The 20,927-nt window shown below is 45.0% G+C and overlaps 1 protein-coding gene across 1 annotated transcript in view; it reads left to right on the top strand.

Moving 5' to 3' along the window:
- The window catches only part of PNLIPRP3 (pancreatic lipase related protein 3), a 34,039-nt gene extending 13,316 nt beyond the window's left edge, over positions 1-20,723 (top strand). Inside the window, exons 3-12 of the mRNA XM_037063818.1 lie at positions 3,786-3,905; positions 4,630-4,761; positions 6,288-6,396; positions 9,760-9,879; positions 9,968-10,090; positions 13,160-13,278; positions 15,231-15,363; positions 17,317-17,428; positions 19,512-19,679; positions 19,951-20,723. Of these exons, the coding sequence (XP_036919713.1) occupies positions 3,786-3,905; positions 4,630-4,761; positions 6,288-6,396; positions 9,760-9,879; positions 9,968-10,090; positions 13,160-13,278; positions 15,231-15,363; positions 17,317-17,428; positions 19,512-19,679; positions 19,951-20,014 (1,200 nt within the window). The 3' untranslated portion in view covers positions 20,015-20,723. The remainder of the gene's footprint in view (positions 1-3,785; positions 3,906-4,629; positions 4,762-6,287; positions 6,397-9,759; positions 9,880-9,967; positions 10,091-13,159; positions 13,279-15,230; positions 15,364-17,316; positions 17,429-19,511; positions 19,680-19,950) is intronic.
- Positions 20,724-20,927: the final 204 nt, after the last annotated feature.

The following is a 20,927-nucleotide window of genomic DNA, read 5'->3' as shown; positions in this document are numbered from 1 at the left end:
GACAACTCTATTGACACCAAAGAAGCAGAGTCCTCATTGTGAGAACAGAGAAACTTATAAAGAAAATGTTGTCAAAAGTTTGATTTTTTTATATTACTCAGTTGTGAAAAGAAATGAAGTTCTGATAGCGGCTGTACCATGGATACCCCTTGTAAACATTTTGCTAAATTAAATAAACCAGACACAAAGGGACAAATGCTGTATGACCCCAGTTGGACAGGGTTTCTTGAATGACCGAATTCACAGAGACAGAAAGCAGGAGGGTAATCCCCAGGGGTGAGGGGCAGGGCACCATGGGGTTAGTGTTTAACGACACAGAATTTCACTGTGGGATGATGGGCAGGTTCTGGAGAGGGATGGAGGTCATGGCCACGCAACATCAAGACTGATTTACGCTACTGAGCTGCACATGTCAAAATGGTTTACATGGTAACTTTTCAGGAATGGAAAAATACATTTTTTTTAATTTATATGTATTTTACCATGATTTCTAAAAGACAGAAAACCTATGTTGAATACAAACGTTTGGAGTGCCTTTGTCGGTTTAGGAGTTTCTGGGTATGTGTCCATTCAGGACCAACTGTATCTCCTGCTCTTGACCCTGAGTCCTCATAGGACTCACTGGTCCTTCATGCTTCTGCACAGTGGTCATGCACTTGAACCTTGTAGAGCACAGGCACTAATACAGAAGACGAAGACTAGTCTTAAGGCAAGGCTGGGCCCTCAAGGCAATGAAGAGAACATCTGAAACCAACACGTTCCTAATAAAGCGACCATACGAGCAGCATTTCTCTGGTCTCCTCCACACCTTTCCGTTGGAGAGAACCACGTGTGACAAACTAGATTTGACCTGAGTCTTGCAGCGGATAGAAGCCCGAGGGTGTGTTGCTACAGTGGGGTTTTGTTGTTTTTTTTTTGAAAAATGACAAAATAACTTCATTCAATAATTCAAACATTCTTAACATATGTAAAATAATGTAATTACACCATCACTTGGAGCATTATTAAACAGATTTGTATTATCTTTAGATGACTGGGCCCAAAAAAGGGTCATTCTGCTGGCTCCTGACCAAACTTGAGAGATGAAATCGCAAGAAGTTGAATCTTACCAGAGTTAATACACTTTAACTTTTATCATGTAAAAGTTGCCCATTGAGCACTGAGAGCCTACAGGTGTTACTTTGTCACGGTGTCTTTAACAACAGCTAGGACACAGGATGGACTCAAGGCGTTACACCAAAAAACAAAAAGGATGGCCCTAGGCTTGGCCCGAATGCTGTACCGTGTGACTTTGCCTGCCTTTGTTTATGAGAAAGTAGGTGTGAACGTGCAAAGGTTTAACATCCTCTTTTCCCAGAGGGAGGAACTGTGGGGGAAGTGGGGGGCGGGGTACGTGGTGCAATGGACGAGGTCATCTGAGAGTCCGAGGTCTTCCCAGTCACCTTTTTGCAAGGAGAACAGGACCCACTTCCCCCTCGAATCCATGACTCTTTACCTGAGTGGCTGGTGCAGACACCAGGGGCGATGCGCCTCTTGCATAATTACGGTAGTTTCTGTGCCTATAGCCACTGTCGAGGCTGGAACATAGCTAAATGGTGACTGTTTTTGACATACTGGAACTGAGATCACCGGGGAGGTAGTCAGCGGTTGTGGAATGGTTTGATCTCGTGCCAACTAGGCTCCGGGAAGCCTCCAAGATAAGAGCATTCGGAGGAAAGGCATGAGACCCTGCTAACTGCCAAAGCGTTAAGTCGCCCTTTCTCTGGATAGCATGGCCTGTTCTGACACCTTTTTTAATTTCTCTCCTTGTGGCAGCAGAATCCCAGTTGCCTTGTTTCAACCCCACGATGTGTGACGTTTCCCACTGTCTAGGTCAGCGTGCCATCTTACGGGGGTGTCGCAGACAGAATGAAAAGTGAACAACACATTTTTCTGCCCCCCCCCTTTCTTAAATTTCTCAGTGGCTCTTGGGACAGTGGAGGGTGCTCCGATCCCACAATATTTGTCTGATTGCCACTTGCTTAGGATTCCCTTTCTCCCAACTGTTCTCTTGACAGGGAAAGACTAAACAAATTTTTCTAAATTCCTCCCTGAAATGGGTGTTTTGGTTGTGGAAACAGGAATATAGTAGGTGTTTAGGGGGCTGCAGCTGGAGCTGAAATGGACTTCTGGGTTCTTTTAGACGCATAGATGGACAAATGTTTTGCCCTTGCATCATCCCATTACTTAGTAGAGACACGTTTCCGACAGAACCTGCACACTGCTGATTTTGTTACCTGCCTCGGCAGATCCCGCATCTGGTCTGGGCCCCATCAGTAGGGAACACTGTCATCCCGTCACAGCTTGAGAGCCCGGCGGTTGGGCACATGTCTGAACCCCGCTCAGCCCTCGTTAGCTACAGTGCTTTTGCACGAGTGCCTTGACATCTGTCGTTGCACCCCGCTCCTGGTTTGTTAAATTGGTACCTACCTCACTGCATTGCGAAGGGTAAATGGGCTCCCCTATAAAGTTCTTTGAACAATTCCTGACACACAAACTGATAAGAGTGTCAGCTCAATTATAATTACCATGTAAACCAACTTCTGATTCGTACAATGTGTTTACAGTCTTGGAGACACTTTAACCAGCAAGTTGTATGATTAATGACGTAACATCGTTAAGACAGGCAGCTAGTGACAGGCTCTTGTTTACATTCCGTAGGTGCTTACATGTGCGGCTTCTCAGTGATAGGGTTCATCATTGCTGGACTTGCTGTTTGCTAATCATTCTTTTTTGTCTTAGAGAATTGCTTGTCCTTGTGCTTGTTAATCTCCCTCTTAATAACAAAATCGTAGTATTTCAAAGTCTTTTGAGAGTTTGGTTATAAAACCAAGGCCACAAAATAGAAGAAATACAAAAGAGTGTTTAGTGTAACCAGATACAATTGCCTTTAATATGCTGCTGTCTTTCATGTGGTAAGATTCTAACCTGTATTTTCCACACTCATAAAGTGGGGTATACGGTCCACTTCACCACCCCAGTAACATGCTTCTAAGTCTCGAAGCAGACAGTTCCCGTGAATTACACTGGCAAGTGAGGAGTACTACACAAATTAGGGCTTACTGAAGTCCCGACGGAAACTGGCCCAACTTTGAAACATCGCCTCAAAACCCAACTTGCTATTTCCTTTCCTCATGATTAAATTTGTAGTGCATTTTATAATGTATTAATATAATGTATTAACTTTATAATGTATTTNAATAGAAGAAATACAAAAGAGTGTTTAGTGTAACCAGATACAATTGCCTTTAATATGCTGCTGTCTTTCATGTGGTAAGATTCTAACCTGTATTTTCCACACTCATAAAGTGGGGTGTACGGTCCACTTCACCACCCCAGTAACATGCTTCTAAGTCTCGAAGCAGACAGTTCCTGTGAATTACACTGGCAAGTGAGGAGTACTACACAAATTAGGGCTTACTGAAGTCCCGACGGAAACTGGCCCAACTTTGAAACATCTCCTCAAAACCCAACTTGCTATTTCCTTTCCTCATGATTAAATTTGTAGTGCATTTTATAATGTATTAATATAATGTATTAACTTTATAATGTATTTTATAATGTGTTAATAACTTTTCTGCACTTTTGCAATATGCACTAGTGACTATTTCTTTGGTAAAAATGTATGCAAGGAGGTTGTTAGAAATTAAGTTTAGTGAAATATTTTTAGCAGATTTAGAATAATTCTACTAAATGTTACGTAATTGAATTGTTACTTCACCTTAATCCCTTTTCACTCGAAACAGGAGATCAGCGCAGTGAACTACCTCACTATCCAAGACTCACACTTCAGCACAGACAGGACGACTCACATCAACATACCGGGGTGGAAATCAGATGGCAGATGGCAGCGGGACATGTGCAAGGTACGCTGGGGACAACGCCTCCCTCGGTTGGAAAGTTTGTGGTTCATGCGCATGCTCCGTGCAGGGTATCGGTGCATGACCGGGCAGCCTCCATTCGGTTATTCACACTGTCCGTGTTCCAAAGCCTGAAGTGAATGACCCATTTCCCACTTATTTTCACTTATTATGAATTGCACAAGCTATGATGGGAGCATATTTCTAAATTACTATTTGATCATTCTCCCCTTTCACCAAAAAGTTGAATGGCTTTGAAGGGGAAGAAAGGGGACATGCATGTCCCCTTCAAAGCCTTTCTTGTTTAATTTAAGTAATTTAATTTCCCACCAAACAATTTCTTGTTTAATTTAAGGGAAAAAAATTTCTAAGTTCACTTCAAGAAATTAAGTTTCCTCTCTTACATTCGGGATTAAATACAGGTTGTCATAACAAGCAATTACTTATGAGGCCTCCTAGTGTGGTAGAGTCGGGTTGTCTGAATTCATACCATGGATCTACTTACTGGCTCTGTGATCACGGGCAAGTTAATTAACCTGGCTGTGCCTCAGTTTCCTTATCTGTAACTGAGGATCGAATAAATTCACGTCTATAAAAGGGTTAGCACAGGGCCCAGTGTGCGGGAGGCCCTGCCGCCTGTGTTATTTCTTCCTCTCGAGTCAATTATTCAGGCACTTTGGTCTCCTTTCATCCTCGTTTCTTTACCACTTGTACTAACCCCTTGTACCAGGTGCTGCTGAAAGTGGGAGACGTGAACTGCATTAACGTGGACTGGATAAACGGCTCCCTGGAGTACATCCACGCTGTAAACAACCTCCGCGTGGCCGGAGCCGAGGTGGCCTATTTTATTGATGTTCTCGTGGTAAGAAGAGTTATTATTTTTAAATTATGTTTAACTGGTTCTGCATCATAACACCAAGAATTTGGGGAGAGTTTATGTTCTTTTTGCTAGCTTACACAAGTATTAAACACGTGAAATAGTAAGCACTGGTGTATGGGAACCAGAAAAGGGAAGTAACTTTTTGTGCAAGTGCCTGCAGTTATACAAAGCGCCACATGGTGGCAGTGTTCCTTCACGGGCTCCTCACCAAAGGCTTCCCCAGGCCTTCTCCCCATTCAAGGTCATTACCTTAATCTGCCTGTGGGACCATCGCTGTCAGTTTTCATCACATTGTAAACCTATCCTTAATGATGATTAACTATTTCCAGCTTATAAATACTTCTTGTTAAGAACGTGAAGTGCATTTTATTACAGAAATTGTGTTCCATGGCAGTGAATGAGGTCTGTACACACGTCCAGGCACAAACTCTTTAACCTATACACTTTACATACACATGTAAATGAATAGAATAGATTTTGCAATTTATAAGGAATATACCCAGAGACACTTACAAATTTCCAAATGCTCTACCCTTTTAGAAAGTAATTTCCTACCATAAAATGCAGCCAAGTAAAATCTAAAGATTTATGAAAGAGGGTTCACTCATTTATCCAACAAGTATTTTACCCTGTGATTTCTGAGCCGGGCACTATTCTGGACACTGAAGGTACAGGGTGAATGGGACAGCGTGTCTGCTCTGACAGGGTGTAGGCACCATGCTACGGGCAAATCCAAGGCAATGGGACGAGAGTGGCCTGATTGGCCGCTTAGATGGGAGGCCAGGGACAGTGATGCTGGGACACGGAGCGCAGTCCGGAAACAGCCTGGAGGAGAATCAGGGAGCCCAGTGCTCCCCTCTGCCCCGACTCATCTCCCCCTGCCCCCACCTGTCAGGAGAAAGTAGACCCCAAGGAGGCAGTTAGAGGGTCTTTGTACACAAAGAATGCAATCGGATTAATCTCCTCTTCAGAGAAAAAGCAGCCATAAGTTCTTGTGAGCTTGTACGTTGACCGTGAGGTCTTCATTAATCCGTGGGCCCCTCCAGGCCCCTTGTCGTCCCAGACGTTTTCGAGAGCATCCTTAAATTGAAGGAGGCAGCCCCGGGCGAGGTGGCTAACAGCACGGGCATGAGTGGCCTTTGACCTGGGCTGGGCCATGCCGGAAGGATCAGGTCTCTGGAAGCACGGGCGTGGGCTGGAAGCCACAGGTGCTGTCCCTGGGACAGCAATAATAATGTTTTGTCCTGCACCCAAGGACCATGAGGCCCCTTCGCACAGGGGAGGGCCTCTGACAGAAGGCATCATTTCTCCAGGCCTCCCTGGCACGCTGTCCTTCCACCAGACAAGGCTATGGGCGGACATGGGGGTCGCTTTGTCACTTTGCCAGTCCCTACCCTGTATGTGAGAGGAACATGCCAGCTCCTTTCTTATTTTACGCATATTTAAGCCATTCTGCCTGCTCTTTCAAAAATATTTGTTCTGTTTTTCTTTTTTGAAAAACCCGTCAGAAGCAGTTCGGATATTCCCCTTCTAAAGTGCACTTGATCGGCCACAGCTTGGGGGCTCACCTGGCGGGCGAAGCTGGGTCAAGGACACCAGGCCTTGGGAGAATAACCGGTGAGTCGGGCCTTGGATTTGTGTACCTGCTTTTTTACACACAAAATTAAGTATCTGAACACCAAATGAAGCACCAGAAGCAAGTATAAAATATGAGGGCATGGGACTCACCTAAACTGAAAGATGGACATGCTTTCAGAGCTTGAGTGTGCAGATCCACGTTCAAGGGCGTTCGTTCACTGCAGCATTGTCTGTGGTGGCAAAGTGATGGAAAGCAGGTGATGGGCCACCTGTAGGGGATGATTGACAGAACTCTGACACACCCCATGCTTTGCAGTCCCATTCCTGCAGATACAAAGAAAGAGTTAGAACCCCACCGACGGTGCCAGAGGCATGTCTGTGACGCAGCTGGGTCATAGCTCAGTCGGGGTGCACCGGCAGGACGGACCTGGTGTGTTTAAGGCCGGCGCCATGCTGTTCCTGCTGCCACAAGGTCTACCATTACCCCTGGGTATACTGTTAAGTCTGAAAAGAAGTTGCAAAGTAAGACCTATACTATGAATTAGTCTTTGGGGAATGAGAATTAATCCTACCCCTTCCCTGCATTCTGACTTCCAAGACAATTAATTGAGTCAGATGGATAGAGATCAAAGTGTCAGCTACACCATGGACCAGCTGGGCTGGCCCCTCCCTCCTCTGCATCCCCCACCGACAGTCAGCCCACAAGCCCCATGTCTCCTTCATCCACCTATGCCTCTCCAGGCCCTGGCCACTGTCCTGGGCCTTCTCTATCTCTTGCCTGGACTTTGGCTGGCGCCCCGGCCCAGTCTTCCCAAGAACTGCCAGGGCCCTCATCTCTCTAAGCACAGGCAGGGTCCCTCCACTGCCTGAGACTTCCCATTGCCTAAAGCTTCTTGGCTTGTCCTATAACATTTCATGTTTCCTCATGGTTGTTTTCCTATTTCTGTGCCCTCTCCATGCTCTACACCCTGCGCACCCACTGTTTGTCCTCCAGGATTCAACTCAAACGTGTCCTCCGCAGGCACGGCTCATTCTCTGAGCTTCCCAGACTCTTTGCAATGTGCCTCTAGTATACTTGAAAACACAAATATTGAATCACGTGGTCTTATCATTTTCATGTGCCTGTTATTTTCAATAGAATTGAATTACTTAGAAAGCTTCTCTTACTCCACCCCCACTCCAGACCTGGCACACAGTAGGTGCACACATATATGCTGCAAATTCAAATTTCAATTAAAAATATTTTTATAGAAAGAGTGAAGCATTTCAAGTTGGATTCAAAATAGTTTGCCTCTGCAATCTCTTGATATAACAGGTTCCCTGCTGAAGGCTTCCTCGTTTCCCAGCTCTCTGACCTCGACTTCCACCCCAGCCCATCCCCGTCATTCCTATTTAGGATAATGAAATGGTGTTTTTATTCTGAAGTCACTGGGTGGCAGAAGTCCCCCTTTTCTCTAAGTTTTCAACTCCAGGGGGAAGAAGAACATACAGTTTCTGAAGGTAGACCCTCATGGGGCCTACGCAGCCGGTAGGGCATTTAAACCATAAATGAAGGGGAAGAACGTTGCCCTACATGCATTTAAAATTCACACCGGGTTACAATAAATTCATGAAGATTTGTCTCTCTCTTAATTCTTATTTCAAAAATCAGATATACTTCCAGTTTTTCCTGCCAAGTGAATTATGCTGTTGAGTAAATAGAAAACAATAAAATTTTAAAGTCTCCCTGGAGGCCCAAAGAATTTACATAATTTGGATGTTGCAATCTATATTCTTTTTAAGCGCTTAGATTTTGAAAGAATCATGCTCCTTGAGTAACAAAAGAACTGAGACCTCAAGAAAGATCTTAACTTTGTAATAAAACTGGTTTAGAACAACACTGACTTGAGGGACTTTAGGACATGGGTAAGTTTCTATGTGGTAATTATCCATACAGGACAGGCAGTTGGCACGGATGACTATAAATGACACAGCTTGGGGGCTGCTCAGCTGATCCAAGTTTCTTTTTTAATCTGTAAAGAGCATCCATGTTTTTCCTAGTTGAGGGGAGATTAATCTCCCTCTGCTGACCCCCCCCCATGCACTCAAATCCACGCACACTAATACACTCAGGCCCCAAATGGTTACGCTCTAGCCCCTGACACACAGGGAGTCCTTCAGAAATAATTGCTGAATGTGTCCATGAGTGCACATGTGAACAGGCATCTTACCTGCATTTTACTAGACATTTGAATAGGAGACAATGGGCTGAGCATCTGGACTCCTGGTCCGTTCTGCCTCTAACACTTGGTGACCTTGCTGAGTCCCCTCACTTTTCTAGGCTGCGGGCTAATGAGGCGGAAGTAAGTGAGCCGGAGCTGAGGACCAAGATTAGATGCTTAACTGTCATTTTAACTACATCGCTTTGTAGATTCATCTCTACGTTCTGAACAGCTGCTGTGCTTTGTTTTTGTTTGTTTATTTATTTTGCATACAGATGCTGCTCTCAAGGTCATCTTCAACCCTCCCCTTAATTGTGTGCATGTTATTCCATGCGCAGACCTAGAAAAGCCACTTTGATTTTTGTGACTTTGTTAGCTGTTTGGCATCGTCTCAACCCACATTCTTACCTGTGTGTGGGATCCGCCATTGCGATATACACAGACGCTGCATTTACACGCGGTCTCTCCAGAAGGCATCCAGCCATCCACACAGTTCTCCCAGTCGCCATCAGCTGCCCCATTGTGTTTTCCTGAATCTCATCTAATATCTGAAATCTCTTCCCTTTCAAAGGTGATTTTGGTTTGGGGAAAAGCCAGAAGTCGCAGGGTGCCAAATCTGGGCTGTAGAGCGGCTGAGTCACCTGGGTGATGTGATGTTTTGCCAAAAAACTCTGCATGAGACATGATGCATGAGTGGGCAAGTTATTGTGAGGAAGCTGCCAATCACCAGGTGCCCAGAGCTGTGGCGCCTTCTGAATCATCAGAATAATGTCTGCTTAATGCAGAAATGTTCGAGCTTCATGCAAAATTTGATGCAGATTTGTTGCTCTACTCAGTCGTTTTGAATGCAACAACCACACAGTCCACATGCTCACTCAACAGCGACTACCACCCCCACTGACTAGGACAGTGCAGTCATCAGTGTTCACACATGCGCAGTCCAGTCCATTCTCCTTGGTTGTCAGTTTATAATGATGTCTCTCAAACCATTCTCATTATATTACCAATAGCTGGACTTCTTCCAGACAGACCTCGTGTACTCAGTTTATGTAGGTGTCCTTGGTCACGGGTGGTGTCTGACCTACGTAAGCATGCAGAACGAACACCTTGCCTTCACCATCTCCCTTCCATAACAGCAGCCCCGTCACTGTACTCTGGAGTAGGACATGACTCGATTCAACAGGCATGTGCTTTTTCCTAGGGCTGGACCCGGCCGGGCCGTGTTTCCACAACACTCCCAACGAGGTCAGACTGGACCCCTCGGATGCCAGCCTCGTCGACGTTATTCACACCAATGCGGTTCGCTTCCTCTTTGAGTTTGGTAGGTTGTTCATCAACACAGGCAGAAACTGCCCCGGTGCGAAGAGGAGAATTTCGGAGGCATTCGTCCTGCTCGTCCTGTGTTTCAGGTGCCGGCACCATCAACGCTTGTGGACACCTTGACTTCTACCCCAACGGAGGAAAACACATGCCAGGATGTGACGACTTAGTTACACCTTTACTTACGTTTAACCTCAATGCTTACAAGGAAGGTAAATATTCCTAACATGTGAAGGCTGCTGTGACACGTTCACTCGGCTCCCTCCTTGGACAGGATCGGCACCCTTTTGTGTGGAATATAGTGCAATATGATATAAAAATATAATTTAGCCCCAAATAGAGTCCCGTTCTCGGAGCGCCCCCTAGTTGTGAGATCTGCAAGGTCAGTGTTCCTGTCTGGGCCTAACAGCATGTCTAGCGTATAGTCCTCACTCAGTACAAACAAGGAGGGTCCTTCATTCAGCAACTGTGTGTTGAGTGCTTGCTAGGTGCCAGGCGATATTCTAGGAAGAGCAGGTGTAGGAATGAAAAGAAAAAACAAAAATCTTTTTCTAGTGAAGCTAATGTTCTAGTTAGCCAGAAAAACAGTAACAGAATAAGTGCGAAGGAAACAAAATAAAGCCTGGAATGGGGCTGTGATGTGTTGCTGAGAGTGGGGCGAGGTGGGGAAAGGAGACTTTTGATAGGGTGGCCAGAAAGCCCTTACTGGGAAGGTTACCTAAAGGAGTTAGCCTAGTGGATACCTGGGGGGAAAGCATTCCAGGCTGAGGGGTGGCCATGGCAAGTGCAAAGGGCCTGGGGCAGGAGCCTGCCTGGGAGGGTCATGGCTGTGAGGAGCCTGCTCATGGCCGGAGTGAAGGGAGAAGGAGGAGGGTGGTAGGGCACGAGGTCAGAAAAGGAGCAGTGACAGAGGCAGACAGCACAGGGTCTTTGGGACTCCGGAGAAGACCTCAGCTCGTACTCCAGGGGCTGGGAGGCCTGGGGGTTTGAGCAGAAGAGGGGAGTGGTTCGACTTACTTCTGAACAACCACACTGGATCACAAATTAAATTAGTTGTAAATGAAACAAATAATACTCGACCTTTTATAATAATTCCCAATAATAATAATATCCCTACAGGTCACTTAGTTAAAAGGCACCAAAAAGTTATTATTTGGGAATTCCATTCCTCCCCATCTCTCTACATCATCATCATCGTGTAAATAATAAAACGTATTACATATAACATATAATGACATGTAATGTATGATGATGTGATAACAAACATCTGGGTGATTCTTAATATCTCACCACATAATCCCGTGTGGTCAGAACATCCAGATGACGTCATTATTTGATCTTCTATTTGGCTGATGTAGAGGAAAAGTACACAAACCCTGCCATTGAGAGGAGCTCAGATTTCTTCTTCACTGGAGATGAATTGCAAAAGTTCTAATATCTGTTCTCAGAGAGGAAATGTGATTAAAAGTACCTGTTTGCAGTGACTACTTAAAAAAATCAGAATGTGTGGATACTCAAAGTCAGAATTAAAGCCAGCCCCACTGATACTGATAAGCAATATTTATTCAAAACAGGCCTATATAAAACTTGCTTCTCTTATTTTCCATATTATGATTTGAAATCCTTCCTGTTAGAATAAAATAGATCATAAGACTCCTTTATGTAACTATAGTAAGTAAGTATATAACTATAGTAAGTATACACAGAGCATTTGAAATTCTGTGAAGAATTAGTTTCAAGTAAAATGTGCATTTGTCATAAGCTATCATTTTGAGACATTAGATTTTCTGTAACTCTATTGGGTTAAAACACATTTATAAATCATGTTTGATCTTTAAGTGAGTTTTAAGATTTCAAGATATTCCATTTTACAAGATATTTATTACTAAAAGGTCATTACTTTTAAAATTCAGAGTTCCCTATATTCTAATGAACCATCTTGTCTGAATCACAATTAATTATGAATATAAATCTGTATATAAAGAGACCTTATGTAGAATTCCCCATTTTTAAAAAAAAGGATAACCAATTACTGCGTTTGTGAAATTTTGCTGTCTTGGTTACCAAGAGAATAACAAACCATAGTGTCTAAAACAGCAGCAGTTTTGTGCCCAGGATTCCGAGGCTCAGGGTTCAGGCAGAGCTCTGCAGAGACTGCTTGGCCACGTGTCCTCTGGGGTTACTCATGGGAGGGGGCCTACTGGGGGCTAGGCTGGGCGGGAAGGCCCAAGGTGGCCTTCCACGTCTGGGGGTCTTGGTACCTGTTCTCCTCCTTAAGTTATCCTTCGGGGCCTCCCTCCCCAGCCAGTTACCCTGGATTCTTAACCTGGAGGCTGGGTTCCAAAAGAGCAAGAATGGACGCTGGAAAGTCTCTTAAGACCAAGGCTCTAGAACAGGCGCAGTGTCAGTTCTTCCTCTTCCTATTGGTCAAATCAAGTCACGAGACTCGCCTGCAACCCAGGAGGGTGAAAATATCGGCTCCATCCCCCGAACAGGGGAATGGCGGCACGTATTGCGGAAGGACGAGGACCTGGGAAGGAGTGCTTCCCTGGAGGCTGCTGCCAGAGAGCAACGACGCACCACCAGCTACACTGAAACCAAGCCTAGTTTCTCAAAGATCAGCCGAGCGGTGCAGGCCATCGGACCAATGGTTCATGCCGTACAGTGACAGTGTTATGTGACGTGAAGAGAGCACATCTTCAGCGTGCACACATGTATTTAGATCTACCTTCTGAACTCTTGCGATAATCCTGAATACCGGTGGCAACAATGTTATGCCGGACAATGACAAAACTAATTGTTCTGTAGCATCCTTGATAACACCTCCCACCTGTCGCGCCAGGAAGCTTAGTGGAAGGCGTGCCCAGGTTAACATTCTGGCTGCGAGTGTTTCAGTAGGAGGGAGTCTGGTCCTTCCTGCAGAGACAGGGAGACCAGAGTAATGGGTCTAAGGAGACGCTCTGTGCGCAGGGATGCTCCACGCTCTGAGTGCCACGCCAGAGATCCGGGAAGTTTGGAGGGGATTCGTGTCACAGCACCGAGTCATCTGCACTTGCGTTTGTTTCTTTGCCCTGCTTGAATGTCCCTTGAGATTCACACAAAGAATCCTTTGGTACGGGGGAAATGCTATGTAATATCATTGGTACATGTGCAATATCCAAGTGTCTAGACACAGGTCCAGACACTGTCATTGAAAGTCACTTATTTGAAGAAGTGGTTCATACTCTCAGTTGCCAGTTAACCCATTTTTGCTACCAGTTAATTGCACGTTGTTTTCACAGAAATGGCTTCCTTCTTCGACTGCAACCACGCCCGGAGTCATCGCTTTTATATGGAAAGCGTTCTCAACCCCGATGCATTTATTGCTTATCCTTGCAGATCTTATGAATCTTTTAAAGCTGTAAGTAAAGCATTTTGCAGTGGAATTTAATTAGCAAGTCATTTTTTGAGGCATGATCAGCCAACTAAAAATTAGGGCTTTGAGTTGGTGGTTTATAAAGAAAGGGCACCCACCACTTTGGGAAATAGCAAATTGTGTACTGAGTCCTGAGCAGCGACGAGGGCGCTGAAAGGCTTAAGTAAGTAAACCAACGATTTGTATTCTGGTTGTTTCAGCTCTTTTGAACATTGTATCCAATTTTTCTCTTTCGGCCATTTGTTATGCAGTTATTAGATGCTATTGTGTGACTGAAATAAGTCCAGGGCAAACATTTTTCTCTGTATATATTTTAAATGCCGTCTTCAAAAATGCCCCAAGAAAGCTGAACCAACCAATAGCTGCAACCAAACATGTTGCTATTCCCTTGGAACATTAAAATTATTTTATTAAAGTTTAATTATTTATACGGAGCAGAACCGGGGCACAGACAGCTCCCAGGAGTTCCACACGGATAGATCAATACGACAAAATACCAAATCTGATTTTACTGGAGTCACGAAGCCTGCAGTGCCAGATCTGAGCCGAGCACGTTTTTCATTTGGTTACCACTCTGAAAATGAGAAGGAAAATCTATTTTGGAGTGGGAAGTGCAAAAATTTCCCCCCCTGTGTTCAGAGATTACTCTTCAGTCAGGGGAGAAAAACATGGAAGGGTTCCATCTGAAGTTTATAGTCAGGAATAGTGCTCTGTGCATAGGTGTGGGTTGGGACGGGAGTTAGCATTTCTCTCCTGTCCCAGGGTGAGGTGAGTGGGTGCCCTCAGCCTGTTTTCTCCGTTTTCCTGACCCAGTTGTCCTTACGCTGAAGGTGCCCTGGTGAACTTCTATTCTCAGAAAGCTTGACAGCCAAACACTGACAGTCCCCCCATAGTGTCCTCTCCCCCTACTTCCCCCTTCTACCACCTGGATGCTGCTCTGCGTAGCTAAACGTATCTTTCTGGGTTTGCTTTCTGTTGTTAAATTTTATACATTTGAAATCTCTATTGATGTATATAGCTCTATATACTTATTTTGTAGGCATCGGCCACAATTTATTTATTCATTCATCCACTAATGTGCATTTTGATGGTTTTCAGTTGTTTGTCATTAGAAGCAGTTTGTCAGTAACCGCCTCGGCATGTCCCCCGTGTACCTGGGTGAAAGTACCTGGGTGATGTACACCGGTGATAGAAGTGCAATGGTCAAATGTATGTGCGACTCCATCTTTATTAGACAGCACCGAGGGGCTGTCTGCAATCTCCGTGAATTGATATTCTCATCAGAAGCAAATGAGGATCCCCCACTCAGTGTCTTCACCAGCACTTGCACTTGCCAGCTGTTTGAATTTTTGCAAATCTGCTGAGTAGGAAATTGCATGTTGTTTTAATTAGCACATCCCTGACAGCAAGCAAGATTGAACATCTTTTCACAGAGTACTGACTCTCTGAGTTTCCTTTTCTGTGTGGGTTGTCTAGTCTCGTTGTTTACCCATTTCTCTAAAAGGCCATTTTTCCTTTTTTTTTTTTTTTAAGATTCTATTTACTTATTTTAGAGAGATGGGGAAGGGAGGGAGAAAAAGAGGGAGTGAAACATCAATGTGTGGTTGCCTCTAGCACGCCCCCTACTGGGAACTGACCTGCAACCCAGGCATGTGCCCTGACTGGGAATCAAACTGGAGACCCTTTGGTTTGCAAGCCTGCGCTCAGTCCACTGAGCCACACCAGCCAGGGCAAGGCCATTTGTCTTTGTCAGTCTTTGTCTTACTTTGTTTTGTTTTTAAAACAAGCAGGATAGCCTGTTGGGCAACTCTGTCATTTTTCAATGTGTATACTTTATTTAAATTCCAAAGATTTATTGCTGTTTAACACTGTATCATAAGTGTATCGAAAGACATTTCTAATTATATTTCTGATTACACCTTGTTTTCCATTACCAGGGAAATTGCTTCCATTGTCCCAAAGATGGCTGCCCAACGATGGGTCATTTTGCTGATAGATTTCGCCTCACAAATAGGAAACCTAATAGATCCTATTATTTTTTAAACACTGGGCCTCTTTCCCCATTTGCCCGTAAGTACTATAACTAAGTTTTATTGTAATGCTTTAAGGTAGTTACCTTTTCAATTTTGACAGTTTTTACTGAGGGCCTACTAAGGAAGTGGTCAGTGGGCCGACTTTGAGGATACAGAGAGAAACAACTGGGTAAGTGTAGGCTCATGGAGAAGAGGGAGCCAAGAAAAAAAAGGCTCAGCCTCAGCAAACCTTATGGTAGGAAATGAAGGGGGAACTCCCACAACCAGACTAAGGGGTGCCTCTGGAGAGAAGTTGATCTCTAAACTGCCTCCTGAAAGACTAGGGGCAGGAGGAGGAAATGGGGAGTGGGGTTGGCGGAAGGAATTGCGTGGAGATCAGAGAGAGCTGAGACCAGGAGGAAAGTAATATGAGATGCAGCCGAAGAGATAAATGGGTCAAATAGTGAGACTGTGATCCATGAGCCTGGGCTTCCTCTGGGCTTGTGGAGAACCACTGAAGGGTACCGATATTATCAGGTTGTTTTTTTTCCAGAAGAACAGCACTAGCTAGTTGCTGCATGGATTAGACAGGGACAGGGTGAGGCGGAGCGGCCGTTAGAACAGTGTTCCCCCCAACCCCCCCCACCCCTCCACCCCCCCACATCCCCACCCCCGCTGTGTGTTGGCTAACTTCATTGTGGTCGCCATCTCACCGTATCTGTGGTATACCAAATCCCCATGCCGTACACTGTAAAATTCCCCAGTGTTACACGTAAATTTTATCTCAACAAGACAGTCTCCCACATTTCGGCAGTAACCAGGGCTGTGAAAGTCAATTGAATGATCACCCAAGAAAAGTGTCTCCAACCGAGAAGAAAGAGAGCAGAGAGAGAGCCCCCCCCCCCCCCCCCCNGGGCTATGAAAGTCAATTGAATGATCACCCAAGAAAAGTGTCTCCAACCGAGAAGAAAGAGAGCAGAGAGAGAGCCCCCTCCCCCCCGCCCCCGCAAAAGAGACAGAGGAACGGGCAGAGAGGGAGAAGCGGGATCGGGGTGGGGCAGCAGTGAAGGAGCCAAGAAAAGAAAGACGCGGAGGAAGGGGGTGCCATTCCTGCACCCAGTGTGCTGAAAGGTCAAAGGAGACGGGCCCCGAAGGGGTTCATGGGATGAAGCACGCATTTCGCCACTGGTGTGCTTGGGGACAGTGGTGTCCTTGGAGAAGGGACAGAGGGAGCCTCAGTGCTGTGGGCTGGGCGGAGGAAGGAACTAGGGCTCTTGGGCAATGAGTGACTCACGAACTGGAAGTTCTCTCTAGTAGGATTTTTCCCTTCCCGATGCTTTGCAAACAACTTGAAGAATTCCCTTTTTCCCCCAATGTGCTATGAAGCATGCCACAATTACAGAATTCAGAATGAAAAATCTGTTTAGCTTTACAACTTTTAAAATGTTACGCTTGACCATTTGCAAGGGGTTAATCCTGCTGGCAGGTCTGTGCCGACCCAGACCTGTACCAGCCGGGCACTCCTAGCACGCCCCCTGCAGGCGAGGACGCTACAGTTCGCTTCGCCTCTAAAGTGATTGCACAGCACAGAGCTTCCTGCCCAGTGGCTTTTCTAGATTTTCTCTGGGTCCGTGGTGGGACTCTGGCCTATAAAAAACCTGCCTGTGGATGGGGACACATGCCGCAGAGTACAAAGGAAATGGACAGAAGAAGACACGCAGCTTCCATTTTAAAAAGTCCTCAAATGCCTGGAAAATTGTAGAATTTTCTTTGTAAAATATCATGAAACCATTGATTGACTTGTGGAAAAAGGGAATGTGAACTCTTATGTGTATTTTTAAACATGGTTTTTCACCAAATTCACTCCAACTATCAAAAGTTGAATTTGTTTTTCCATGAACATCAACAGCCTTGCTCCCCTTGAACACTGCTGAAAGTTACAAAGTTGCCTTTACGTTAAATGCTCAGGCTGCCGTGCTTTTCGCACATTTTTAACCCTCTTTCTTTCAAGGCTGGAGGCACAAATTGTCTGTCAGACTCAGCGGAAACAACGCCACCCGAGGGAGCATATTTCTCCGTGTGAGAGGAACGGCTGGGAGGACGGAGGAGTTCGAGGTGGCCAGGTGGGTGACGGCTCGGGCAGCGGCGGCGCTTCATCTTTTCCTGTAAAACCACGATCTGTCGTGTTACCTCTGACTTGCCCTTTTGCTTCGTGATTTCCAGATATAAAATAGAAATCACAGTACATATTTTCTCCACAGTTCCAGCTACACACAGAAAATGTTAGGAAATGATACCATGAAAATACAGCTCTAGACAATAAAGCAAGTAGGGAAAAGCTGACAGGTGAGGAAATCAGATGTGTAGTTATCTTGTTGTTCTGCCCTTTTAATATGATAAAATGTGGCATATATTTTTATTTGTGTGGGTTTCAAGTGACTTATACAATAAGACATTTATATCAATTTCCAAACTTCTAATAAGCTACCTTGGTGCTACCCACAGATACAGGACCTATGTTGGGACAGTCACAGGTACAAATCTCTCAGTAGAGACAGTCACCTGTGTGTCTAGGGCTACAGTCCCCCTTTATCTTGAGTTTCCCTTAATCTTTTCTTTGATCAGCCTTTAGAACTTGTATTACATATTGCCCTTTCCTTATATGATTCTGTAATTCATTTTGGAATTAACATTACACACTAATTAGATGTTACCCTTTTGCAAACTGATGAATGGGTTCAATGTTTTGCCTCTTTGATTTTCATCACCTTCAAATATTGGGCAGAGGTTTGGTGGTTATTTTCTCGCGTGAAGGATGCATCGGATTAATCATTCTGGCAGAGTCTGCACCTTATCCTGCTACCTTGGGGGTAGAAGTTTGGGGCAATTGCCTGCAAACGTGGGCTCACCAGTGCCATCTGTATCCCGGTGAACGCCCAGGCCCAGCGCACCTGCCTGGCCACCACTGCTGTGCGTGGCTGTATTCTCCTTCAGCTCACCCAGGTTTCCCTGACCGCACCTCCCAGCGTTGAAGAGATCCCCGTGATTTCTTCCCTGCTTGTCTTCACCTTTGCTGTGCCTTTGTTCCAAATACCCTTCCCTGGCTTAGCATCTCATTTCTACCTGTTTTTCGTGTCTCTATAAGCTCCCAACACAATCGTATGCCTGTGACTCTGAGACCCAGGACACACTGCCCAAGGCTGTGTGGTTGGTGGCCTGCACGAAGGCACCTGGTCTGGGCCAGGTGGGGACGAATATGCAGTTCCTGCCCCTCTTAGGGCTTGTGAGAGTACTTTGGCATTTCTGTACTTCCGACGTGTGAAGAAGCTGTTTGTGATGTTGCTGTGTAGTCACCCAATCCTGTTTTAAGAATCATCAAGCGTCTTGGGTTCACACTAGATGTTTCATCTTAGAATGAAGTCAGCTAAATGACCTGGTAAGCTAGCCTGTGCCTAGTCTTCAGTCAAGCTTCAAGTCTGGATTTGAAGCACTTAAATGCCTGCCGTGTGCCAGGCATTGTTCTAATTGCTGGGGATATAGACACAGCCCTACTCTCATGGTGCTTATGCTCCATTTAGAGGAGATGGGCAAGCAGTTACCAAAGGAACAGGGAAACAGCCGGGATAGGAAAGCTCTAACGTCAGCTTGGATAAAATACGCCACGCCCCGCCGGTAATCCACTTCTCTCTGCTCTGGCGCCACGCCCACCAAAACATCTCTTGATTCTCAATTCTTTCGATAAAGTTAAAGAAGGTGCCAGGGAAGGACTAGGAGAACATTCTGGTTAATAAAAGGAAGTCTTTGTCCATTACAAACTAATAAACAGTGTTGTAGTTCTGAATCAATTTTGGGTGAATTTATCCACTATTGACAGGGTCATCATTTCCTGGTGTCAATTAAATATGGTTTCTGATACTACAAAGCTAAGGCCTGATTGATCATTATGGAGAACTCCTGGAGACAGTGCGTCTCTAGGCCTCCCCCCAAAATCAACTAGTGCAGCTTCCCACTTGCCTCACTCTTCCCCCAAGCTTCGGAACCAAGCTGTTCTGAGAACACTGACCTATAGGAATAGAAGGAATAAACCTCCCATGAGAAAATGCCAGCAAACGCAACTTTCTCTTCCAAGGTACACACGTGGATGCCTTTCACTTCAGCATGGCGGTGACCCAGGACAAGGTTATGAGTCTTGCTTTCTGTTCACAGCGGAACACTTCAGCCAGGCATGACTTACACGAAATTAATTGACGCGGATGTCAATGTTGGCAACGTTACAAGCATTGAGTTCATTTGGAAGGAACATTCATCTGGAGGTTCTCAGAATAAGTTGGGAGCAGAAACGGTGGTAGATGTATCTGGAAAATATGGATATGAGTAAGTATTATTTTCCTCTTTGCATTTTCAAACATAGTTTAAGTTTTGGAAGTGGTATTTGAAACCCATATATAATTTGAAATGTGCAACTAGCATAAAACTGTACATCGTGAAATTTTGCAATTAGAGAAGAGAAACATCATCTAATCAATACTGTATTTGCAAAAGTGTTTACAAGATACTAATTACCTCTTACTTAAAAGATCTACCAATGTCTCTCCCCACTCCCTGGGACCATATTAATATCTTCTTTCCCCTTCATATTTTTCAGATCTACCTTCTGTGGCCAGGACATCAAGGGACCTACAATTGCTCAGACCCTGAAACCGTGCTAATCCCAGATGCAGCCTCAATGGAGTTATTTAACAGGAACATGAAAAACAACCCCATTTTAGTTAGTCATCGGACTCGACTTGGCCTTTGTAAATGAGATAGAATGGTATAGTTGTCTTTTTCTGTATAGAATATTTTTCTTGGTGATAAACATTTATATGTGTCTTAAAAATAGCCTGGACTGTAGGACAAAGAATAGGGCTGTGGCCCCTGGGGATCTGGAAATCAGGGACAAAACGGAGAGGCACCAGAAGTTCCCGGAAAGAGAGGGGGTGATGTGCAGTGCTGTGAACCCCCTGGGCAAAAGGGGGGGCTCCCTGGCTGAGTGAAGCAGGCTTTGAGTGTTTGGGGGTAGCATAATCATTATTCTGAAGTGATTTAGAGAATATTTATTATGTTTTAAAACCGTGCATAACAAATTATGACTAGAGTTCATGATAGATATATTATAACCCTGTGGGTTGATAATGTTTACCTATTAATAGTGAAAACTAGTGGGAGCACATTAGTATTTCCAAGGTTTTCTTTGGTCTTCAGGGTATATGTGGGACAATACAGGTCTTGGAGTTTATCGTCAGTGCCCATATCAGTCGGTAATGGGCCTGAGGCTCATCGGCCCCTTCTAGAAGCCTCCAGAGACAGACGTGCTCAACTCCCTGGGCCTCGGGGACCATTGTTTAGCCTGAAGGTAGCATTCATTTGTAAAGCCCTTGCCTAACCCTGTGTGTTTGCAATAATAATATTGTTACATTTACATGTGTTGGCTGCATTTTTTCTTTTCTTTTGCTTCAGTTTCTTCTAATTCAATTGTCCTTATCCAACAAAATAGAACCACAGGCATGGGAACAGGGGACAGACTGAAAGTGACCAGAGAGGAAGAGGGAGGGGACAATGGTGGAAGGAGGGGGAAGGGAC

Source organism: Sturnira hondurensis, unplaced genomic scaffold (assembly GCF_014824575.4).
Source record: "Sturnira hondurensis isolate 20B ecotype Veracruz unplaced genomic scaffold, ASM1482457v3 Scaffold0014854, whole genome shotgun sequence".
NCBI lineage: Eukaryota > Metazoa > Chordata > Mammalia > Chiroptera > Phyllostomidae > Sturnira > Sturnira hondurensis.
This window is presented reverse-complemented; position numbering and strand designations above follow the sequence as displayed.